General features: G+C 44.6%; 1 protein-coding gene across 1 annotated transcript in view; it reads right to left on the reverse strand.

Annotated features, from left to right (window-relative positions):
- Nucleotides 1-20,196, reverse strand: part of trim66 (tripartite motif containing 66) — a 338,218-nt gene that overhangs the window by 21,877 nt on the left and 296,145 nt on the right. Inside the window, exon 10 of the mRNA XM_070898689.1 lies at nucleotides 9,587-9,766. Within this exon, the coding sequence (XP_070754790.1) occupies nucleotides 9,587-9,766 (180 nt within the window). The remainder of the gene's footprint in view (nucleotides 1-9,586; nucleotides 9,767-20,196) is intronic.

Genomic DNA, 20,196 nt, shown 5'->3' on the forward strand with positions numbered 1-20,196 from the left:
AGTTTACAGATAAAAGGGGCCAAGCCAGAGAATTGAAATTAGTGGGTGATCAATTCCTAGTAACCACCATGAATAAATTTATGTAATTTGACTTAAAAGGAGTAGAATAACAATCTGCAGGATAACTTAGACACAAAGATTGCCTCTATCTCAAGTTAAATGTTATCCTTGTATCACCAATTCCAGTTAACTTAATGCACCCTGTCTACATCAATACTGCACAGTCTAGGGAGATTGCTATCTAGGATTCATGGCTATGATATTTGACAGTCTGAATGCTGCTTTACCCCATTTCCAACTGCAAGAAGTTTCTAAAGGACTCAGAAAATATAAGAACATAAGAACATAAGAATTAGGAACAGGAGTAGGCCATCTAGTCCCTCGAGCCTGCTCCGCCATTCAACAAGATCATGGCTGATCTGGCCGTGGACTCAGCTCCACTTACCCGCCCGCTCCCCATAACCCTTAATTCCCTTATTGGTTAAAAATCTATCTATCTGTGATTTGAATACATTCAATGAGCTAGCCTCAACTGCTTCCCTGGGCAGTGAATTCCACAGATTCACAACCCTCTGGGAGAAGAAATTCCTTCTCAACTCGGTTTTAAATTGGCTCCCCCGTATTTTGAGGCTGGGCCCCCTAGTTCTAGTCTCCCCGACTAGTGGAAACAACCTCAATGCCTCTATCTTGTCTATCCCTTTCATTACTTTAAATGTTTCTATAAGATCACCCCTCATCCTTCTGAACTCCAACGAGTAAAAACCCAGTCTACTCAATCTATCATCATAAGGTAACCCCCTCATCTCCGGAATCAGCCTAGTGAATCGTCTCTGTACCCACTCCAAAGCCAGTATATCCTTCCTTAGGTAAGGTGACCAAAACTGCACGCAGTACTCCAGGTGCAGCCTTACCAATACCCTGTACAGTTGCAGCAGGACCTTCCTGCTTTTGTACTCCATCCTTCTCGCAATGAAGGCCAACATTCCATTCGCCTTCCTGATTACCTGCTGCACCTGCAAACTAACGTTTTGGGATTCATGCACAAGGACCCCCAGGTCCCTCTGCACCACAGCATGTTGTAATTTCTCCCCATTCAAATAATATTCCCTTTTACTGTTTTTTTTTCCAAGGTGGGTGTCCTCACATTTTCCGCACATTGTATTCCATCTGCCAAACCTTAGCCCATTCGCTTAACCTATCTAAATCTCTTTGCAGCCTCTCTGTGTCCTCTACACAACCCGCTTTCCCACTAATCTTTGTGTCATCTGCAAAGTTTGTTGCAATACACTCTGTCCCCTCTTCCAGGTCATCTATGTATATTGTAAACAGTTGTGGTCCCAGCACCGATCCCTGTGGCACACCACTAACCACCGATTTCCAACCCGAAAAGGACCCATTTATCCCAACTCTCTGCTTTCTGTTCGCCAGCCAATTCTCGATCCATGCTGATACATTTCCTCTGACTCCGCCTTACATCTTCTGCAGTAACCTTTTGTGTGGCACCTTATCGAATGCCTTTTGGAAATCTAAATACACCACATCCATCGGTACACCTCTATCCACCATGCTCGTTATATCCTCAAAGAATTCCAGTAAATTAGTTAAACATGATTTCCCCTTCATGAATCCATGCTGCGTCTGCTTGATTGCACTATTCCTATCTAGATGTCCCGCTATTTCTTCCTTAATGATAGCTTCAAGCTTTTTCCCCACGACAGATGTTAAATTAACCGGCCTATAGTTACCTGCCTTTTGTCTGCCCCCTTTTTTAAACATAGGCGTTACATGAGCTGCTTTCCAATCCTCTGGTACCTCCCCAGAGTCCAGAGAATTTTGATAGATTATAACGAATGCATCTGCTATAACTTCCACCATCTCTTTTAATACCCTGGGATGCATTTCATCAGGACCAGGGGACTTGTCTACCTTGAGTCCCATTAGCCTGTCCAGCACTACCACCCTAGTGATAGTGATTTTCTCAAGGTCCTCCCTTCCCATATTCCTGTGACCAGCAATTTTTGGCATGGTATCTGTGTCTTCCACTGTGAAGACCGAAGCAAAATAATTGTTTAAGATCTCAGCCAGTTCCACATTTCCCATTATTAAATCCCCCTTCTCATCTTCTAAGTGACCAACATTTACTTTAGTCACTCTTTTCCGTTTTATATATCGGTAAAAGCTTTTACTATCTGTTTTTATGTTTTGCGCAAGTTTACCTTCGTAATCTATCTTTCCTTTCTTTATTGCTTTCTTAGTCATTCTATGCTGTCGTTTAAAATGTTCCCAATCTTCTAGTTTCCCACTAACCTTGGCCACCTTATACGCATTGGTTATTTCCTTGGTTATCCACGGCTGGTTATCCCTTCTCTTACCGCCCTTCTTTTTCACTGGAATGTATTTTTGTTGAGCACTATGAAAGAGCTCCTTAAAAGTCCTCCACTGTTCCTCAATTGTGCCACCGTTTAGTCTGTGTTCCCAGTCTACTTTAGCCAACTCTGCCCTCATCCCACTGTAGTCCCCTTTATTTAAGCATAGTACGCTCGTTTCTGACACAACTTCCTCACCCTCAATCTGTATTACAAATTCAACCATACTGTGATCACTCATTCCGAGAGGATCTTTTACTGGGAGATCGTTTATTATTCCTGTCTCATTACACAGGACCAGATCTAAGATAGCTTGCTCCCTTGTTGGTTCTGTAACATACTGTTCCAAGAAACAATCCCGTATGCATTCTATGAATTCCTCCTCAAGGCTCCCCGTGCGATTTGATTTGACCAATCGATATGTAGGTTAAAATCCCCCATGATTACTGCCGTTCCTTTTTCACATGCCTCCATTATTCCCTTGATTTTGTCCGCCCCACCGTGAAGTTATTATTTGGGGGCCTATAAACTACACCAGTGACTTTTTCCCCTTACTATCTCTAATCTCCACCCACAATGATTCAACATTTTGTTCATAAGAGCCAATATCGTCTCTCACAACTGCCCTGATATCATCCTTTATTAACAGAGCTACCCCACCTCCTTTCCCTTCTTGTCTATCTTTCCAAATTGTCAGATACCCCTGTATGTTTAATTCCCAGTCTTGGCTACCCTGCAACCACGTTTCTGTAATGGCCACCAAATCATACCCATTTGTAATGATTTGTGCCGTAAACTCATTTACTTTATTTCGAATGCTGCGTGCGTTTAGGTAGAGTGTTTTAATACTAGTTTTTAAACCATGATTTTTAGTTTTGACCCCTCCTGGAGCCCCTTTATATTCATACATATTGTCCCTTCCTATCACCTTGTGGTTTACACTTACCCCAGTTCTACTCTGCTCTGTTGCCTCCTGCCTTTTGCATTCTTTTTTGGGGTCCTGTTCATCTGCGCTCTCACCCTCTCTAACTAGCTCAGAGCCCTCTCCTGGGTTCCGAATACTCCTCGCATTGAGGCACCGAGCTTTCAGGCTTGCCTTTTTATTACACTTTGACCATTTAGAATTTTGCTGTACAGTGGCCCTTTTTGTTTTTTGCCTTGGGTTTCTCTGCCCTCCACTTTTACTCATCTCCTTTTTGTCTTTTGCTTCTGTCTCCATTTTGTTTCCCTCTGTCTCCCTGCATTGGTTCCCATTCCCCTGCCATATTAGTTTAACTCCTCCCCAACAGCACTAGCAAACACTCCCCCTAGGACATTGGTTCCGGTCCTGCCTAAGTGCAGACCGTCCGGTTTGTACTGGTCCCACCTCCCCCAGAACCGGTTCCAATGCCCCAGAAATTTGAATCCCTCCCTGCTGCACCACTGCTCAAGCCACGTATTCATCTGAGCTATCCTGCGATTCCTACTCTGACTAGCACGTGGCACTGGTAGCAATCCCGAGATTACTACTTTTGAGGTCCTACTTTTTAATTTAGCTCCTAGCTCTTTAAATTCGTCTCGTAGGATCTCATCCCTTTTTTTACCTATATCGTTGGTACCAATGTGCACCACGACAACTGGCTGTTCACCCTCCCTTTTCAGAATGTCCTGCACCCGCTCCGAGACATCCTTGACCCTTGCACCAGGTTGCGGCCTCAGAAACGCCTATCTATTCCCCTTACAGTTGAATCCCCTATCACTATCGCTCTCCCACTCTTTTTCCTGCCCTCCTGTGCAACAGAGCCAGTCACGATGCCATGAACTTGGCTGCTGCTGCCCTCCCCTGATGAGCCATCCCTCTCAACAATACTCAGAGTTACTGAAAATTCCATAATTAAAACGAGTGGACCGGATGGTGCAGTAGCTTAAATAATGATCATTCATCTCTGGCTGCAAGTTTGAAACTGAGCCAGAATTATGAAATATCTTTCGGATCAAAAGTGAAATGCGCCACTGTTCCTAATTCAGGGCTAAAATTGTAAATTTAGAGAGGCTACAATATGGCTACTGCGGGAAATGAAATGCTCGTTATTATTTTACCACCGAAGGGAAGTCAGTTTAACAAATCTTCTTTTCCCAATCTAGGACTCTAAATGTAATTTTTTTTAAATCACCAGTAAAATGCACTTAACTGAACAAGACAGTACAATATAAATAGATTACAATCACAGTATAGGTTATTTATTTTGTATCTGAAAGGCTGTCAAAGCTGGCTCACTAAGTGAGTACAGTAGTATGTGAGCACAATATTTATTGGTTTTCAAAGCTATCATCGATATGTAGTTGTTTAAGTAGATAAATGAAATACAATGAAATTATTATTTCACTATCTTACATCATTCACGCAGAGGGAGTAATCCACGTGTATCTGTCCCTAGCTTTCCCAAGCTAACAGCTGAGTCACTGTTTGTGAAATGTCATATCAGCTTCCACTGATAATGTTGGTCCAGTGCAGAAAAAGAAGCCCCACCCAGATAGAGTCAGGGGCGAGATTTCCAACAGTGGCCTGTCCCAGAGCTACTAATACTCAAAGGGTCACCAGGAAGTCTCAATAGGTTATTTACAATCAAATTTCTATTTTAAAAAGTAAAACAACAGTCCGTCTCTGGTTTCTCAAGGGCTGCACCACTCAAGTATGAAAACATTTGGAAAATGCAGCAGTATATAGTCATACATAATCTCAGCTCCTCCAGTATAATATTTCAATATATATTTTCTTATTAGGCAGAAATCAACTCCTCCCCTTCAGATAATGCAGAAGGAATCTCCCAAACTTCCAGTTTCTAATTAGCAGTGACTCAACCTGGGGGGTGGGGGGTTAGTGTTCAAGCAGCACACAACAGGGTAAAAGCATCTCCAGCTAAATAAACTAAAACACAATGGCAAACATTAACCCTTAATCTACCAGATCATTACAAAACACAAATAGATTATATGCTAACTCCTGTCTGTTATACAACAAAGTTTTAATTTTCTATTCGTAAAGAGTTAAAAAAAAAAGCCAACATGAGAACACTAAAATAAACGCAGAATATGCTGGAAATACACAGATTAGTCAGCATCTGAAAGAGAAAACAATAACTTTTGATGGTTCTGATGAAGAGTTACACTCCAAGATGCTAGCCTACCTTTCTCTGCCAGATGTGGACTGACCTATTGTGCATTTGACAAGTTTACATTACTTTGTAACGAGACAGCCATTGCAATTTCCCTTACAGTGAGATCCCGATTTTGGCCAAGCAAAGGTGTTCAGCAGAGGCCATTCAGTTCCCCATACTGAACAAAGGAAAACAGATCAAGAGCAGGTCTCTCTGGTGCTTCTCCAAACTATATAAGCAATTATTTATAATTTTTAGCAGTTATGACAAGATGCATTAGATGATCCAGGGGGATGTGTTTTGTGTGCTGTGCTTCAATGATCAGACTGAATAGAATATCACACGAGGGAACTGTACCCTTTTATTTTGTAATTAGATGCAATATAGGGAATTGTGTATATATCAATTAGAAAACAACAGATATCTGAGCACAATGACAAGGCTGTGGCCTCATTGGAGGATTCAAATCAAAGCATAATAACCTATCTGCTGCTGAAACACTCATCCATGCTTTTGTTACCTTCAAGATCGACTATTCCAACGCCCTCTTATCCAGCCTCCCATCTTGCGTCTTCCGTAAACTTGAGCTCATCCAAAACTCTGTTGTCCGTATTCTAACCCACACCAAGTCCAGCTCACCTATCATCCCTGTGTGCTCACTTATTTGCATTGGTTCCTGGTCAATCAACAACTAAATTTTAAAATTCTCATCCTTGTGTTCAAATCCCTCTCTATATCTGTAACCTCCTTCAGGCCTACAACACTCCAAGAACTCTCTGTTCCTCCAAAACTAGACTCTTGTGCACTCTCCACTCCCTTCACCTTACCATTGGTGGCCAGGCCTTCAGCCATCAAGGCCTAAAGCTCTGGAATTCCCTCTCTAAATCTCCCTCTGTCTTTCTACTTCTCTCTCCTCCTTTCAGACCTTCCTTAAACCTTATCTTGTTAACCAAGATTTCTGTCACCTGTCTTAATTGGTTCAGAGTCAATTTTTGTTTGATTACGCTCCTGTGAAGCACCTTGGGATGTTTTCCTATGTTAAAGGCACTATATAAATGCAAGTTGTTGTTGTTTTAAACAGGGAATTGAATTAGCAAGCGACCGGGAGTAGAACAGAATGGAGGTGTTTGACAAAATTGGTCACCTAATCTGCATTTGGTCTCATTAATGTAGAGGACAGCACACCATTTTAAATACTGTGTATCTGTAATATCTTCCAGTTTTGATGACGATCCACACCTGAAATATTAACTTCTCTGTTCTCTCCACAGATGCTAATTGATATGCTAAGTGTTTTCAGTATTCTCTGTATCAGATTTCCAGCATCTATAGTTGTTTGCTTTTTGTTCAAAGAAGCAATTAAAATGTGACTTACTCTGCCTTGGAGCCTTCGAGCCATTACACAAAGCCATCCAAGAATGGCACATCAATCGTCTATTTGCTGCCATCTTTAAAAATGCATCTGCTTCAATGGAAAATTGTGCAATTGATGTTTGTATCATCAAGCAATTCATTGATGAGGTGTTCAGATGTTATTGAGCTATTACTTTGATGAAGAGTTTATCTAATGGTCTCTTGATAAAACATATTTTTTCCCCAAAGGTAATAAAAATGCACTTTCCAATAATTTATCTGATTCTCTTTTTCGGTCTGTGGATCGAGTAAAACATGTTGTGCAGTTCAGCTTTAAGTGTTGCTGCTTTACGGACATAAACAGACTATTCTCAGTAGACATTTACAATGCATGATGACTATTTTTGATGCAGAGGGAACAAAACTGCAGATGCTGCTGAAAGCAAGAGATTGGATTTGATACGGAAAACACATAGAAACAGCACTCGAACAACCTCAATCCTCCCTGATTTTCCACTGTCGTCTTGTGGTTCACTGAATTGCTATTAGACGTGTCTACTCCTGAGAGCAATACAGCTGAACAGCAGGTGCACCTAGCCACTGAGTATAAGATCCAAGTCTTATACTAATAAAGCCTATCACACAGATGTAAATGCCCATATCTCAACACCCGCCGTAACAATTTACACCACAATCAAAACTTTCCCTCCCAATAGTAAAATTGCTAGCCAAGATTATCACTAGGATGAAAGCTACAACCTACTGACAATGTAACACTGTAACAACAATCACCACCACTATTTATATTGCACCTTAACATGGAAAAACATCCCAAAACACTTTGCAGAGGAAGAGAGGCATGGACGCAAGCATTTCTGTGGGAGTTAAGAGAGATGACAGGAGGCATGATTGATTTTCAGGAATTTTTTTAAAGATGGAAATAATTTATTTTTTAAATAAGGGTTTAGGGAGATCACTCCAGACAGTTCAGCTGAAAGTTTTTCCATTGATGGTGGTTTGATGAGATGGCTGCCAATGTCCATGAGTCTATTGGAGATGATCACCTGCCATGCTCACTCCCAAAAGGTCTGCCTCTATCAGGGCATTATTTCCAAAAACAACAACTTGATGTTTGTTGATTTTATCTGCACTGTCTATGTATTTGAAATACGTTGTACATATATTTCTTATTCATAGTCAGACTACAGTATTATTGAATTATATGTATTAATACACTATGCCCGATTTTAATCTTGCCTGCCCGATGGAAATTGTGGAGGGGAGTGGGGTTTGGTGTGGTTGAGTAAAGTGGTGGTTCGAGACATCCTGCTGCCTTCCCGCAGCATTCACACCCATCATCATCATCATCATCATCGAAGCGAGGATGACTTGCTTCCATGCCAAAAAAGGATGAGTTCACAGGTGTTTCAATGAAGGACCTAATATTCCAGGTCCGGATCTACATCCTGAAGGGTGGAAGATGCCTGTGCGTGGATTTTTTTAACGTGTGGTGGCCATTGCACACCAGCCACCACACGGGCTTGACAGAGATGGGTATTGGTCCAGTGGCAAGGGTTACCCAAGACGATTAGAGACCTGCTCTGCTGCATGGACCTGGTGCGCTCACATATCGCAGTGTGGGCTGGCCCAGGGGCTCACATATCGCAGTGTGGGCTGGCCCAGGGGCTCACATATCGCAGTGTGGGCTGGGCCCAGGGGCTCACATATCGCAGTGTGGGCTGGGCCCAGGGGCTCACATATCGCAGTGTGGGCTGGGCCCAGGGGCTCACATATCGCAGTGTGGGCTGGCCCAGGGGCTCACATATCGCAGTGTGGGCTGGGCCCAGGGGCAGCTAGCAGTAGAAAGGCTCTTGTACCTCTCTCTCCTCCTTTAAGATGCTCCTTAAAACCCTACCTTTTTAATCTGTCCTAATATCACCTTATGTGGTTCAGTGTCAAATTTCGTTTGCTAACGTTCCTGTGAAGCGCCTTGGGACATTTTACGACATTAAAGGCATTGTATAAATGCAAGATGTGGTTGATAGCAGGAGGCAAATGCAGTATGCATGGAATTAATTTAATTTAAAGATTGCAGAGCAGCAGACTGGATAGGTACTTTCTTTTCTTCCTCATTCTTGGCATTATCCACCCATGACTGGAAACTGGCACCGTGGGCACCCACTGCAATTTTAATTACCAGGTTTTTGGAGGCCAATGCAATTTTTTCTGCCGATCATGTGTGTGACTTTCCGAGCCTGCCAGTGAAACCTGGCGATAGGCGGTATCATGACCAGAGGCGACCCAGGTGAGACTTTACATTGTTTTTGAAGGTTTCTTTGTGTGCCAGGAGGCGCAGATGTGCTCCTCTGGGCTCCGCAAGGAAATTTTGAGCCTCCCATGCCCAGGGTTTCCCTTCCCTTCGCTGACACCGATCACCTAGTGTTGGAGACCATTCCCTTGGGCCCTCGTTAGCCCTCAGGCCACACTCGCGCCCCACTGGCCTCTTCGTCATTCCCACCAGGTTCGGGCAGGAATCCATCCTGGAATGTGATCATTAGGCCTAGGAATGACAACTGCCTGGGTATCACACCGGTGACATCATGGGCACTACCCGCCAAGCTTGGCCTCCATATGCTGCACTCACACCCACACCTAAAATCGGGGCTGTAGTTTTGACAATTCATGAATAGAATCATCAACAGTCTAGCAATTTTTCTTTCCAATTACTACCTTTTTCCTTCCTTTTTTCAAAGCAGATGAAGACATCTTTTTTGTTGAGGACCTAGTGGTGGTTGATTGTTTCCCAAGTGTGTTACGTAGTCCCAATAAATCCAGTGGATGAAGAGGGATGGTGTTTTCTCTGTGACAATTTATGAGCTGCTGTTCCAGAGCATCAAGGTGATTGTGTAACTGGGGAGAAAACATTGGTGAAAATTTAAAAAAAATGAATTCATTGCTGTAACACTGGTGGTCATATGGTTAAATCAGAGAAATCCCTCACCTGCCTTGCATGTCATGATTATAAAAAAAAGCATTTTACAACTTAACTGGACACATGACAATAGGAAGTCACCTTAGGAGAGCATTATAAATACATTGTTTACACATGAACATAAATGCTCAAAAGGTCATTGTTCCAACAGTTTAACTCCAAAAATCTGCCTCCTCACTGGATCCCTCAATCCTTTTTGTTTCAGAAGCACATTAATTGCCTTTCAAAACACATTGATACTGCCTAGTTCAGTCGTTTATCCTGGGAACATCCTTGATAACCAATTATTTATATGTCAAGGTGCTTCCAAGCCAAGCTGTATATACCTCCACCAATCATTCTATTCCATCCCAAAAAACGCCAGTCTGACGCACGTCAAGAAGGATTTTAGTCCATCGTCAGTTATATAGGTATTTTAGATTGGGTTCTAGAATCAATGGGCATACTTGCCACAACAATTTTAAGACTACGCAAGCAATTAACACATAGCTCTGACCCACTACCAAAGCTACTCTTTCAGAGAAGATATATTATATAAGAACATAAGAACTAAAGAAATAGGAGCTGGAGTAGGCCATTTGGCCCCTCGAGCCTGCTCTCCATTTAATAAGATCATAGCTGATCTGATCATGGACTCAGCTCCACTTCCCTGCTCGCTCCCCATAACCCCTTATCCCCCTTATCATTTAAAAAACTGTCTATTTCTGTCTTAAATTTATTCAATGTCCCAGCCTCCACAGCTCTCTGAGGCAGCGAATTCCACAGATTTACAACCCTCTGAGAAAATAAATTTCTCCTCATCTCTGTTTTAAATGGGCGGCCCCTTATTCTAAGATCATGCCCTCTAGTTCTAGTCTCCCCCATCAGTGGAAACATCCTCTCTGCATCCACCTTGTCAAGCCCCCTCATAATCTTATACGTTTCGATAAGATCACTTCTCATTCTTATGAATTTCAATGAGCAGATGCCCAACCTACTCAACCTTTCCTCATAAGTCAACCCCCTCATTATATATCAAATAACACAGTCTGGTCTACATTACCTTGTAGTACAAATTAGAGCAAAGCTAAAAGCAGTTTATCAATATCATCTTAACTCCTTGATATGTTGCTATCTTGGAATGCGCTGTGGAGTGTGGTATTTTTGTAATATATGCGTAAATGTTAAGATTTATGTACCTTTTTCAGCATTTACCATTTTCGTTTTCTGTTTGCAAGTGTGTCGTAGTGAAAAGCAGGTGAAGGATCAGTTCCCATCCGTGCACTCCACAATGAAGCCAGAAGTGTGACTGCACTTTCTGATCAGGCGCGAGTTAACATCAGCATTTATGTTCAGTGCTGATACAGGAGAATGCTGTAACATAGCTGTGCCTTCCAGTGTGGACCGGTACTGCGTTTTCACTAAGCTACCTTTGAACACTTGACCAGGCTTCACTCTACTGCACCACTCTTCACTAGTCAAATCTTGGGAAAATGGACAAAACAACTAACAAAATAATTGAACAAAAGAAACACAAGTGGATTAACGCATAAACACCTCATTAAAGTCAAAGATATTAAAGTCTCTCTAGCCCACTACTTCTGCAAGATCCATGATGCACCATAAGGATCCAACCCCAATGCTACCATTTGACTAAATTACTGAACATAACTATGGGATTCATTTGTGACACTGAAAGTAAATACAAGTTTCTTTTGCCACCATTTCCATTTTTGTTTTGAAATCTTTCAAAATGTTAATTAGCCCAGGCCCAGCGAATCTCCTGCATTCAGCAAGATACTAGACTGTGTGATTGTGATCCCTCGCCCTCCTGCTATATGAATTGTTAAAAGTTTAAACGTAGGGTTATTGTTGATTCAGGGAGTTTCCCTCTGGTATTCATGTTCAATTTTCCCATGTCTTTCTGTGTCATCAGCACCATCAGGGATCAAACATAGAAACACAGAAAATAGGTGCAGGAGTAGGCCATTCGGCCCTAAGAGCCTGCATCACCATTCAATAAGATCATGGCTGATCATGTAACCCATTCCTGCTTTCTCTCCATACTCCTTGATCCCTTTAGCCGTAAGGGCCACATCTACCTCCCTTTTGAATATATCTAACGAACTGGCCTCAACAACTTTCTGTGGTAGAGAATTCCACATGCTCACAACTCTCTGAGCGAAGAAGTTTCTTCTCATCTCGGTCCTAAATGGCTTACCCCTTATCCTTAGACTGTGACCCCTGGTTCTGGACTTCCCCAACATTGGGAACATTCTTCCTGCATCGAACCTGTCAATTCCCGTCAGAATTTTATATGTTTCTATGAGATCCCCTCTCATTCTTCTAAATTCCACTGAATATAAGCCTAGTCGATCCAGTCTTTCTTCATATGTCAGTCCTGTCATCCCGGGAATCGGTCTGGTGAACCTTCGCTGCACTCCCTCAATAGCAAGAATGTCCTCCTCAAATTAGGAGACCAAAACTGAACACAATATTCCAGGTGAGGCCTCACCAAGGCCCTGTACAACTGCAGTAAGACCTCCCTGCTCCTATACTCAAATCCTCTCGCTATGAAGGCCAACATGCCATTTGCCTTTTTCACCACCTACTGTACCTGTATGCCAACTTTCAATGACTGATGTACCATGATATCCAGGTCTCGTTGCACCTCCCCTTTTACTAATCTGTCACCATTCGGATAACAATCTGCCTTCTTGTTTTTACCATCAAAGTGGATAACCTCACATTTATCCACATTATACTGCATCTGCCATGCATTTGCCCACTCACCTAACCTGTCCAGGTCACCCTGCAGCCTCTTAGCATCCTCCTCACAGCTCAAACTGCCACCCAGCTTAGTGTCATAGAAACATAGAAAATAGGTGCAGGAATAGGCCATTCGGCCCTTCTAGCCTGCACCGCCATTCAATGAGTTCATGGCTGAACATGCAACTTCAGTACCCCATTCCTTTTTTCTCGCCATACCCCTTGATCCCCCTAGTAGTAAGGACCTCATCTAACTCCTTTTTGAATATATTTAGTGAATTGGCCTCAACAACTTTCTGTGGTAGAGAATTCCACAGGTTCACCACTCTCTGGGTGAAGAAGTTCCTCCGCATCTCGGTCCTAAATGGCTTACCCCTTATCCTTAGACTGTGACCTCTGGTTCTGGACTTCCCCAACATTGGGAACATTCTTCCTGCATCTAACCTGTCTAACCCCGTCAGAATTTTAAATGTTTCTATGAGGTCCCCTCTCATTCTTCTGAACTCCAGTGAATACAAGCCCAGTTGATCCAGTCTTTCTTGATAGGTCAGTCCCGCCATCCCGGGAATCAGTCTGGTGAACCTTCGCTGCACTCCCTCAATAGCAAGAATGTCCTTCCTCAGGTTAGGAGACCAAAACTGTACACAATACTCCAGGTGTGGCCTCACCAATGCCCTGTACAACTGTAGCAACACCTCCCTGCCCCTGTACTCAAATCCCCTTGCTATGAAGGCCAACATGCCATTTGCTTTCTTAACCGCCTGCTGCACCTGCATGCCAACCTTCAATGACTGATGTACCATGACACCCAGGTCTCTTTGCACCTCCCCTTTTCCTAATCTGTCACCATTCAGATAATAGTCTGTCTCTCTGTTTTTACCACCAAAGTGGATAACCTCACATTTATCCACATTATACTTCATCTGCCATGCATTTGCCCACTCACCTAACCTATCCAAGTCGCTCTGCAGCCTCACAGCATCCTCCTCGCAGCTCACACTGCCACCCAACTTAGTGTCATCCGCAAATTTGGAGCCCAGCACTAAACCTTGTGGTACCCAACTAGTCACTGCCTGCCATTCTGAAAAGGACCCATTTTTCCTACTCTTTGCTTCCTGTCTGCCAACCAGTTCTCAATCCATGTCAGCACACTACCCCCAATCCCATGTGCTTTAACTTTGCACATTAATCTCTTGTTTGGGACCTTCCACTGGCTCCCCTTTGTCCACTGTACTAGTTACATCCTCAAAAAATTCTAGAAGATTTGTCAAGCATGATTTCCCTTTCATAAATCCATGCTGACTTGGACCGATCTGTCACTGCTTTCCAAATGTGCTGCTATTACATGTTTAATAATTGATTCCAACATTTTACCCACTATTGATGTCAGGCTGACCGATATTTAATTCCCTGTTTTCTCTCTCCCTCCTTTTTTAAAAAGTGGGGTTACATTAGCTACCCTCCAGTCCATAGGAACTGATCCAGGAAAATGACCACCAATGCAAACTTGAGAGACATCTGCCTATGTTGGGTGTATCAGGCTGCAATGTTTGTTAAACTATCTAATTCACAAATTGGGTCCGAGAAAATCAATTTTCCTTTCCATTTTCGGCATCCAATATTCACATCAAGCTCTCCTAGGTTTGAAACCCTATAGTCAACATGCCCCAACAATCAATCTCAGATGAGTGCCCCACACAGACACCATTATAAAGTTTTGGCCATTGAGTGGGATTTCTAATTTAATGTTATTTTGTACAGGTGTATGAATAGTTTTATATTGTGGACCAATTCGAGGCTGGAGTGGCGGCTGTCCTGCAGGAGCCGCTGCTCGGGAATCCGTACCTCCACAACCGAGGTTTTATGTGGCGGTCGGACGAGAGGGCTGTGGCTGGTGAGGTGACCAGGGTCAGGGACCTGCTCGATGGTGGAGGAGCGGGCTGGATGGTGCCAGACACGCTGGCGCGGCGCCTAAATTCGGCCGACGTCCGCCGCGCGGCCGATGCCATTGAGTCGCTAAAAACAGCTCTGGGCCCTGACTCCGTTAGGTGCATCGAGGAGGCTCAAGCACGTGGGGAGATCCCGTCCGAACTGACCCCCGTCCGGACAGAATTCCTCATCGGCGCCAAACCCCGGAACCTCCCTCGGGAGCCGGCGCCTCACAACTTGAGCCGCCTCGGGGAAATCGCCTCCGTGCCTTTCAGTTCCGCGCGGAAGGGTTTCCTGTACGGGCTGCTCCTGCACACTCTCAACTTTGCCATCCTCGCCTGCCGTCCGGACACGCCATGGCGTACCATCTTGCCGTCCGGAGGAGGCGGGGGTCCCCGATGGAGGGCACTCTACGCGGGAGTTCTCCCACTATTTATCGGGGACTTGGCCTGGAGGGTGGTGCACGGAGCAGTCCCGTGCAACAAATTTTTAAGCCGGTTCACGGACTCCCAGGCTGCCTGCAATTTCTGCGGTCTGGAGGAGTCCGTGTTCCATGTTTTTATCGAATGTACAAGGTTGCAGCCCCTGTTCCAATATTTGAAGGGGCTGCTCCTGAAATTCTGGCTGCACTTCAGTCCCACACTCCTGATCTTTGGGCACGCTGTGCGGAAGGGAGCAGGTAGGTCCGAGGGCCTCCTCGTAGGACTGCTCCTGGACACGGCCAAGGGGGCCATCAGCCGGTCCAGGCAGCGGGCGGTCGAGGGGGTCGTTCAGCCCGACTGCCTGCCTCTCTTCCGCGCGTACATCCGGTCCAGGGTGTCCTTGGAGATGGAGCACGCGGTGTCCACCGGTACGCTCGCGGCCTTCCGCGAGAGGTGGGCACCGGAGGGACTGGAGTGCATCATCACGCCCGGCAACCAAATTTTAATTTGATTTTACGTTTTAAAGTTTAATTTGTTTTAATTGCCGGTTTTAGTGTCCCCCTCCCCTTTTATAGGGGGCACTTGTAAATTATATGATTTTCATGCCCCCAAAAAAATCACAAAAAGGAAAAAACACAAAAAAACACAAAATAAAACAAAAAAAAAAAGAGGGCAGTTATAAGTGTCTGGAGTGTCCCCCAGATCGGGGGGCACTCGATCTAATGTTTATGTTGTCTCTCAAAAGAGTTGTAGAGCAGTTGGGTTTTAATTGCCGGTGTTTTTAGTGTCCCCCTCCCCTTTTGTAGGGGGCACTTGAAAAATTTATGATTTTATTGCCCCAAAAAATCACAAAAAAACCCAACAAAAAGTTAAAAAAAAAGGGCCGTTGAAAAATGTTTGGAGTGTCCCCCAGATTGGAGGGCACTTGACTTAATTGTTTTGTTTTCCAACCAAAAGAGTTGTGGACCAATTCGATGAGGAACTGCGCCGGTAAAAAGAGAATATTTTTCACAATAGTCTGAATTGGATTTAAACCAATCTACAGAACTGAAAAGATGGCACACTGGCTCACTGCATCACTCAAAGCTGTTATCGAAGTACAAGCTGTGAAGTACTATGGAGAATCACAGAGCCAAATTATGCAAATTGGAACATTATGACTAGTTTACTTTTGCTTACTATCTTTGTTGTGAGAAGGATGCAAAGAATCTACAAAGGGATATAGACAGGCTAAGCGAGTGGAAAAACATTTGGCAGATGGAGTATAATGTGGGAAAATGTGACGCTATCCACTTTGGTAGGAAAAATAAAAAAGCAAATTATTTAAATGGGCAGAAATTACAAAATGCTGCAGTGCAGAGGGATCTGGGGGTCCTTGTACATGAAACACAAAAAGTTAGCATGCAGGTACAGCAAGTAATCAGGAAGCCAAATGGAATGTTGGCTTTTATTGCAAGAGGGATGGAGTATTAAAGTAGGGAAGTCCTGCTACAACTGTACAGGGGGCTGGTAAGACCACACCTGAAGTACTATGTACAGTTTTGGTCTCCTTATTTAAGGAGGGATATACTTGCATTGGAGGCAGTTCAGAGAAGGTTCACGAGGTTCATTCCTGAGATGAGGGGGTTGTCATATGAAGAAAGGTTGAGCAGGTTGGGCCTATACTTATTGGCGTTTAGAAGACTTAGAGGTGATCTTATTGAAATGTATAAGATTCTAAGGGAGCTTGATAGGGTAGATGCAGAGAGGATGTTTCCCCTCGTGGGGGAATCTAGAACTAGGGGGCATAGTTTCAGAATAAGGGGTCACCCATTTAAAACGGAAATAAGAAGGAATTTATTCTCTCAGATGGTCGTGAATCTTTGAAATTCTCTACCTCAGAGAACTATGAAGGCTGGGTCATTGAATATATTTAAGGTGGAGATAGACAGATTTTTGAGCGATAAGGGAGTCAAGGGTTATGGGGAGCGGGCGGGGAAGTGGAGTTGAGGCCAGGATCAGATCAGCCATGATCTTATTGAATGGCGGAGCAGGCTCGAGGGGCCAAATGGCCGACTCCTGCTCCTATTTCTTATGTATTATGTTCTTTACTGCTTTGTCTAACTTCTATACTTAGTTAAAGGACAGGCTGAGACTTCCTACAGCATTACTGCAGCATTTTTGAGGAGTCATCACTTCCTTTGGTCAGCCACACTGAGGCCTTTTATCAAACATTCTACAAATTTCATCGTGACATTTTTGCACTCTTTCAGCAGCTTTGCCATCACCTTTTCCAAATCTTTTTACTGCCTCATCAGAACTATGTAACAAGTAGAGAGCACGCTTCATTCAAAGCAGCACAGGATTAAAGCTGAAAGATTATTTACAAAATATCAAGAACAAAAATTTTAGAAATCAAACCAGGAAAGTAAAACTGGCATAGTGAAAGTAGACCAGCCCCATAAAGGACAGATATTACTGTATCTTCTTATCCTCTCCTCACATGCTTTCCATTTCCGTTGTGCAGTGTGTCTCAGCAGTAACCACCAACTCCTGTGAGGAATTTCTGACTGAAAAGATGAAAAGAAAAGAAATAGAAAGGCACTGGAAAGGACGGATAGAGATGGAAGGATAAACAGACAGTGGACAGAGAAAAGCTGTGTTGAAAAAGCAATTGTGTTGGTAGTAATCAAATAAGTACTGTTGGAGAGCGAGAGAGATAGCAAATGAAGACAAATGGGATAATACGTGTGGGAGGGAGAGATATGTGTGAGAGGGAGTGAGAAAGAAAGACAGAGAGAGAGCAAGGGAGAGAGTGAGCGTGCACACATGCACAAAGACAGAGAGAGGAACAGACAGACAGACAAAGACTCATTAATTGATGGCCTTCCATGTTGGTTTCTTCTCTGTCAGTTAGACCTGTAAAGTCCTTACTCAATGGCACAAAACCCACACGAGGCACATTCTATGGACAAGGTCACTCTATGACCTGAACCTTTATTCACAGGACCAAGAAGTGATGACCCTGCGTGGGACCTCCCTTTATATACCTGGATGACCAGGTAAGGAGTGTCTCCCACAGTTCACCCCCTGTGGTCAAGGTGTGCATTGCTTAAGTATATACAGTATTGCAGTGGTGTTACATAGAGGCACATACATGACATCACCTCCCCCCCCAAAGTTTTATTGGGATCATAGGTTAATTTTTTCAGGTCTCCCTTGTGGAGCGCCGCAGTTGGGGCTCTGGTTGTTGAGCCTTGGCCTGCGTGTCTGTCCCCTGTGGTGATTTCGGCCTGTCCGGGCTGACCGCAGGGACTGTGCATGCTGCTGAATGTTCTTGTTGCTCGTTCACTGGCGGTGGTGTGAGCACCATCTCGATCTTCCTCGGGTTCCTCAGTGTCTATGCTGAAATTTTTTTTTTTACTTGGTCCAGATGCTTACGGCATATCTGCCCATTGTTAAGTTTAACCACAATGACCCTGTTCCCCTCTTTATCTATTACAGTACCCTCAAGCCATTTGGGCCCCACGGCGTGATTGAGGACAAATACGGGGTCATTTATTTCTATACATCTCCTCCTTGAGTTACGGTCATGGTACTCGTTTTGGGACTGGCACTTGTCCTCAACTATGTCGGTCAGAAGTGGGTGAATGAGGGACAACCGAGTTTTGAGTGTCGTTTCATAAGTAGCTCAGCGGGCGAGACCCCCGTGAGCGAGTGTGGTCGGGACCTATAGGCCAGCAGGAGGCGCGATAGGCGGCATTGAAGGGAGGGTCCTTGAATCCTGAGCATACCTTGTTTAATATTCTGGACCACACGTTCCGCCTGGCCATTGGAGGCCGGATTGAACGGCGCTGTCCTGACATGTTTGATGCCATTGCCTGACATGAACTCCCGGAATTCGTAGCTCATGAAACATGGGCCATTATCGCTAACCAGGATGTCCGGCACGCCGTGGGTCGCAAAGACCGCACGTAGACTCTCCACAGTGGTGGATGTCGTGCACGAATTCAAAATGATGCACTCGATCCATTTCGAGTACGCATCAACAACAATGAGGAACATTTTTCCCATTAACAGGCCCGTGTAGTCTACATGAATACGTGACCATGGCCTGATGGGCCAGGGCCATGGGCTGAGTGGGGCCTCCCTGGGGGCATTACACAGCTGGGCACACGTCGTGCACCTGTGAACACAGGTCTGAATCAATTCCCGGCCACCAAACATGTGACCGGGCAATGGCCTTCATCAGAACGATGCCAGGATGCTTGCTGTGGAGTTCCCTGATGATGCCTCCCTGCCCCTCTGGGGCATGACTACCCGGCTGCCCATAGTAGACACTCAACTTGGATGGAGAGCTCATCCATCCGCCTGTGAAACGGTCTGACCTCCTCAGGGCATGCTCCGTGTGCGGGCACTCAATCCTCAATCAGGACACCTTTCTTAATCAGAGATAGGAGGGGGTCTCTGTTGGTCCAGATTTTGATCTGGTGGACTGTGATGGGGGAGCCTGCGCTGTCAAAGGCATCGACAGCCATGACCATCTCAGTGCTTTGTTCCGCTGCCCCCTCAGTGGTGGCCAGTGGAAGCCTGCTGAGCGAGTCAGCGCAATTTCTGGTGCCGGGCCGGTGCCGTATGGTGTAGTCATAAGCAGCCAGCGTGAGAGCCCATCGCTGTATGCAAGCTGACGCATTGGCATTGACAGCCTTGCTGTCTGACAACAGGGATGTTAACAGCTTGTGGTCCGTTTCTAATTCAAACCTCCTGCCAAAAAGGTACTGGTGCAATTTTTTTTACACCATAGACACACGCGAGTGCCTCCTTCTCAAACATTCCATATCCCTGTTCTGCTTGAGAGCGCGACCTGGACGCATAAGCCACAGGTTGTAGTTGGCCCTCAGCATTACTCTGCTGCAACACGCACCCGACCCCATAGGATGATGCATCACATGTCAGAACCAATTTCTTACAGGGGTCGTACAGGGTCAATAACTTATTTGAACAAAGTAGGCTCCGCGCCCGATTGAAAGCCCGTTCTTGACAGTCCCCTAAAAACCAATCACAACCCTTACACAGGAGCATGTGAAGCAGCTCCAACAACGTGCTTAAGTTCGGCAGAAAGTTCCCGAAATAGTTCAAAAGTCCCAGGAATGAACGCAACTCCGATGTGTTGCAGGGCATGGGTGCTCGTCGAATCGCCTCTGTTTTGGATTCGGTGGGCCGAATCCCAACTGCAGTAACCCTCCTGCCCAGGAACTCAACCTCAGGAG

This window comes from Pristiophorus japonicus, chromosome 14, assembly GCF_044704955.1.
Source record: "Pristiophorus japonicus isolate sPriJap1 chromosome 14, sPriJap1.hap1, whole genome shotgun sequence".
Taxonomy (NCBI): Eukaryota; Metazoa; Chordata; class Chondrichthyes; family Pristiophoridae; genus Pristiophorus; species Pristiophorus japonicus.